Source organism: Hipposideros armiger, unplaced genomic scaffold, assembly GCF_001890085.2.
Source record: "Hipposideros armiger isolate ML-2016 unplaced genomic scaffold, ASM189008v1 scaffold_707, whole genome shotgun sequence".
Taxonomy (NCBI): Eukaryota; Metazoa; Chordata; class Mammalia; order Chiroptera; family Hipposideridae; genus Hipposideros; species Hipposideros armiger.
This window is the reverse complement of record NW_017732057.1, coordinates 667,540-672,274: the sequence shown is the minus strand read 5'-3', so window position 1 is coordinate 672,274 and position 4,735 is coordinate 667,540. Positions and strand designations below refer to the sequence as shown.

General features: G+C 38.4%; 1 protein-coding gene across 2 annotated transcripts in view; it reads left to right on the top strand.

Annotated features, from left to right (window-relative positions):
• Window positions 1-4,735, top strand: part of ANO3 (anoctamin 3) — a 257,121-nt gene that overhangs the window by 179,302 nt on the left and 73,084 nt on the right. For both annotated transcript variants that reach the window (XM_019627091.1, XM_019627092.1), the window contains one exon: window positions 4,396-4,492. In XM_019627091.1, the coding sequence (XP_019482636.1) occupies window positions 4,396-4,492 (97 nt within the window). The remainder of the gene's footprint in view (window positions 1-4,395; window positions 4,493-4,735) is intronic.

Sequence of the window (4,735 nt, the reverse complement as noted above, 5' to 3'; positions counted from 1 at the left end):
CTTCTTTCACACAGCATAATTATTTTGAGATTCATCCATGTCGTATAACATTTACCCATAGTGGACTATCCCTCTTTTTTTTGGAAAAGTGTTTTTCCAGGACCCATCAGCTCTAAGTCAAGTTGTTGTCTTCAATCTAGTTGTGGAGGGTGCAGCTCACTGGCCCATGTGGGAATCGAACTAGTAATCTTGGTGTTACCAGCCTGCGCTCTAACCACCTGAGCTAACCTGCCACCCATGGACCATCCCTCTTGATGCTATAGCATTGCATTATGTGGCTATGCCAGAGTTTGTTTATCCATTCATCTGTTAGTGGACTTTTGGGTTGTTTGGGGTTGTTAGCATTCTAAGTAAAGCTGCTATGAATATTCATCTACAAATCTTCCTATAGACAAGCACCATTATTTCTGGGGGGTAAATACCTATGAGTAAAATGGCTGGATTATGTGATTGGTGGATGTTTCACTTTTTAAGAATCTGCCAAACTGTTTTCCAAAGTGTTTATACCATTTAACATTTCTGCCAGCAGTGTATGAGAGTTCCAGTTTTCCACATAGCCACTTATCCTTAGGATGATCAGCGTTTTCAATTTTAACTATTCTAATAGATATTATATAGAGCTATCTTATTGTGATTTTAGTTACTTGAAAAAATTTGATCCTTTTGGGTTTTGATTTCAAGATTTATCTTATAAAATTTCATGCTTGAAACTTAAATAATGTAATTAACCAAAGTCATCCCAACATATTTAATTAAGTTAAATTTTAAAGAAATATATTTGTGAGATGGGTTCATAGCAGTGCTCTGACTAGCGTTACTGCCCACATTAAAAGCAAGATCTTTCGTGTACTCTACCCAGTGCACTGTAAATAATGAGGATTTCCATTCTGGCTGCTGGAATAGGCACGATTCCTGTCTTTGTGTGAGCTCCTGACACTGTCACCTCTAATCCTTGCAGATGGTTCTTTCCTCAGGCAGTTTCCTTATACACATGTTTGTTGGGGCATTCTCTGGGTCATTTCTTTCTGCACCCTGCTAACTCAGTGTAGTAACCGGAGGAAGTCATAATACTCACTTCATTTGTTTCCTAGCTCTCAAGGAACATTGCCTAACATCCATTGTCTTGAAATCTGTTCCTTTATATATTTTGTACATTCTTTGGTTGTTTCTAGAATGGGAGTAAAATCAGTCACTGTCACTCCATCTTGTTCCAAAGTAGAAGTCTCTATACAATTAATCTTGACAAGGCTGGGTATAAAATCAAAAGCCACTCAGTATCCTACTATAAGACCAAACTTGGTAAAATTAGCTTCTGAATTATTTATGTTGGATACATGGATTGTGAAGTCTGTTTTTGTTTATAGATTAATTTCAACATACACTTAGCTTTGGATTCTTTTAAATGTTCCACAAAGATGTCTCATTTTGGAAAGCATTTTCTCAACACTTTTTGCAAAAGCCAAGAGTTATTAGGTATATATACATGTTGTCCCTCTCCTGGTCCATGCACTTCAAAGACATATGAAAGCCTTAGGAACACCAACAAATTCATATACATGCTCTACTTTTACTTGGAAGGATCTAGTAAAACACGCTGGCATTATCTGAACACTAAGGATAATCAACATCCACATACGGCAGAGTGATAAATTGAAGAAACTGTCCAAGGAAACACTCAATCTAGGGAGCATTTGTTGTCATGCAGTATACACACACCCTTTTTATTGGTAGAAAAGAGTATGTATAGGGACGGGTAAGACTCAGAAAGAATTCACCTTAGTAAGTATAAGAAAGCTGGAAAAGAAGTGCCTTATGGAACAATAAAAGAAATTAAGCCAATCAGGATGAAATACTGAATTTGTCTTGTATTGGTTCCTGTGGCTAAGATAAAATGTAGCTACCTGTTTTATACCTTAAAAATCAGAATTAATCTTCCTTCACTGGATGAAAATAAACATTCTCTTTTAATATCAATTTATATACTTAAACATCTGGAAGTTACTTGATGGGCAGTGTCAGAAATAAGAGAGCGGGGGCAGCCAGCTAGCTCAATTGACTAGAGTGCAGTGTTCATAATACCAAGCTTGCCAGTTCGATCCCCACATGGGCCACTGAGATGCGTCCTCCACAACTAGAATGAAACAACTACTCGACTTGGAGCTGATGGGTCCTGGGAAAGCACACTGTTCCCCAATTAAAAAAAAAAAGAAAGAAAGAAAGAAAAAGAAAAAAGAAATAAGAGAGCAGATTTTTACCAAAGACACAAGCCAACCATTGTAGTATTGTCTATCTGTATGAGCACCTAGCTGCATCATCTAGGAAATTGTCAATTCCTTAAGGAATCAATCACCCCTTGTGACAAGTAATAGGAAATTAAATCTTCCATATTTATTGAAAAGTATGTGTATACATGTAATTATTCATTTAATAATTTCAAGGATGTGTTTCATTAAAAAAACTGGTCCCTTCATGTGATAAAAATTATATTTAAGTACATTAACATTTTCTTTGATGATTATTTTCACTTTTAATATTTAAAAGTAAGGGAATTGAGAAATGTTTGCAATTAAGTAATTCAGTGCTATTTGCACACTCATTTAAAGGACCTGACACCATACTGTCAGTTCTTATTATGGTAGGATTTCTCATTTAAGGTGAAATCACTAGATGGGAGGGCCCTGCATTGCTTTTTCATAAAATGCTAAAAATGACCCTTGAAGTTAGCTTTATTCATAATAGTTTCTAGTTTCTTTTTTCTTTTTTTTTTTCACTTGTGCAACAAACATTTGTTCAATACCTAGTATGAGCCTCAGACCATATAATGATAGTGAGGCTACAACTGAAATAGGACAGAAGGTGTTTCTTCTTTAAGAAACCTCATGGAAGAGTTGGTATAAGACTATACATCAGAATCGCCTAGAACGTTTGTTTAAAAGCACATTTCTGGGCCTCAGGGGTAAGCCTTAGACATTTGCAGGTTAACAAGCAATTCAGATAATTCTGATTCCTAGGAGCACATTTTACAAAGTTATTGCCCTAAATAAGTAATGGGTTAGGGGTGGGGGAAGAACCAATGAAGTTTGCATGTTTCATGTAGCCCAGGTCCAAGGACCTTGCGTGGTTATGTAGATTTTGCCCTGCCCATCAACTAAGAGAGGGCTGAGCTCCAGCCCAAATCCTGACTCCCTTTTCCCCACCCCAAACAACCTGGTTTGCAGGGTTGAATCTGCCCAAGAGGCTCCTTGCTCTCCTTAGCCTAGAGGGGCTTCGATGGGTGTCTAAATGGCAGCTTCCAGAGCCATATGTTTTTCTGAACCCGTCAAACAATTTTAGAGAGAGACCTAGCAATTACAGTAGGGGAGACGTTGACTTTAAGCTTCTAACCTAATAAGAAATGTATCTCCTTAAACAATACCCAATTTATTGATTTCTAGACACACTCAGCTCTCCAAGAGAAATCAGATGTCAAAGATACTGGAGAATTTGTACTTAAACACAGCTTTGTGTGAGGCTCAGTTTGCTTCTGTCTTCACATGTTATCCTTGCTCACATCAGCCGTGTTGAATGAAACGTTTGTCCATTGGTCCCTCTATACATAAAGGAAAGCTATCATTCTAATAAAATAATTCATTGCAAATATACGTTTGTAGACTGGACAAGCTTATTTTTGCTTTTAGAAAAGTCTGTTGTGTTGCTTCAGGAATTTTCTTGGAGATTTCATCTGGAGTTTTCTTTCATGGAGAAAGGATTCCTTTCCCATTAGGCAGAAGGCCTCTCCTCACTTTATTCTCCTGCCAATCACCCAGGATCTGACCTTGAACCACCCACACTANAAAAAAAAAAAAAATCAACTCCCGACTGATGGCCGTGGGGGTTATGAAGTTGTGTGGATTATGGATGCCGTTCATTGCGGTGATTCTCAGGCAGTGAGGTCGAGGGGCAAGAGCAAGAGGCTTGAGAATTCGGAATAATCAGGTTTGATTCCACCTCAGCTACTTCCAAGCCTGTGTGTTTGGTTAAAACTCCTTTGGGTGTTCCTCACAAGATGATCCTGTGTGCTGTGAAATCATGCATTAAAGGTGCCTTTAATGTGACAAAGCCCCAGAAGTGGCCCCCAAGTGTAAGATAGGGCCTATGATCCTTACAACATCTGAGCAGAGATTTCCAAAAACAAAGAAGCAAACAGAAACCTCTGTATCACAAATATCCAAAAAATTCAGGTTGGAGCCACAGTCTTAACTTCTTCCTCACCTGTCTGTTGACCACTTGCCACCATTTCCGTTTCTTCTTTTCCTCTCTGCCGGGCTGCTTCCCACAGGGTTGACCGTAGGGGCTAAGCACCTTTCTGAACGTGGAGGTTCATGCTTTCTTTTTTTTTTTCTTTGATTTCTCAAGCCAAGAAATTTGCAAGGCTACTGAAGTCTTCATGTGCCCGCTTTGTGACAAGAATTGCTCGCTACAGAGGCTCAACGACAGCTGTATCTATGCCAAGGTGAGTGTGTTCCTTAACAGTCTCCTCCCTGAGCTCCACTTTTTTCTAAGAAACAGGTAGGAAAAATTCCTCCAGTAAATTGCTTTTTATCAAAGGTCAATATCCCCCAAAGTTTCAACAACCAGTATAGTATCACTGACAATGGACTAAAATGTCACTCTGCAGCAATTACAAAACGAGTGTATTTTATTTGAATATCATGGTCTTCCTTTGTTTTTATAATTGATATTGCCATCATAGACA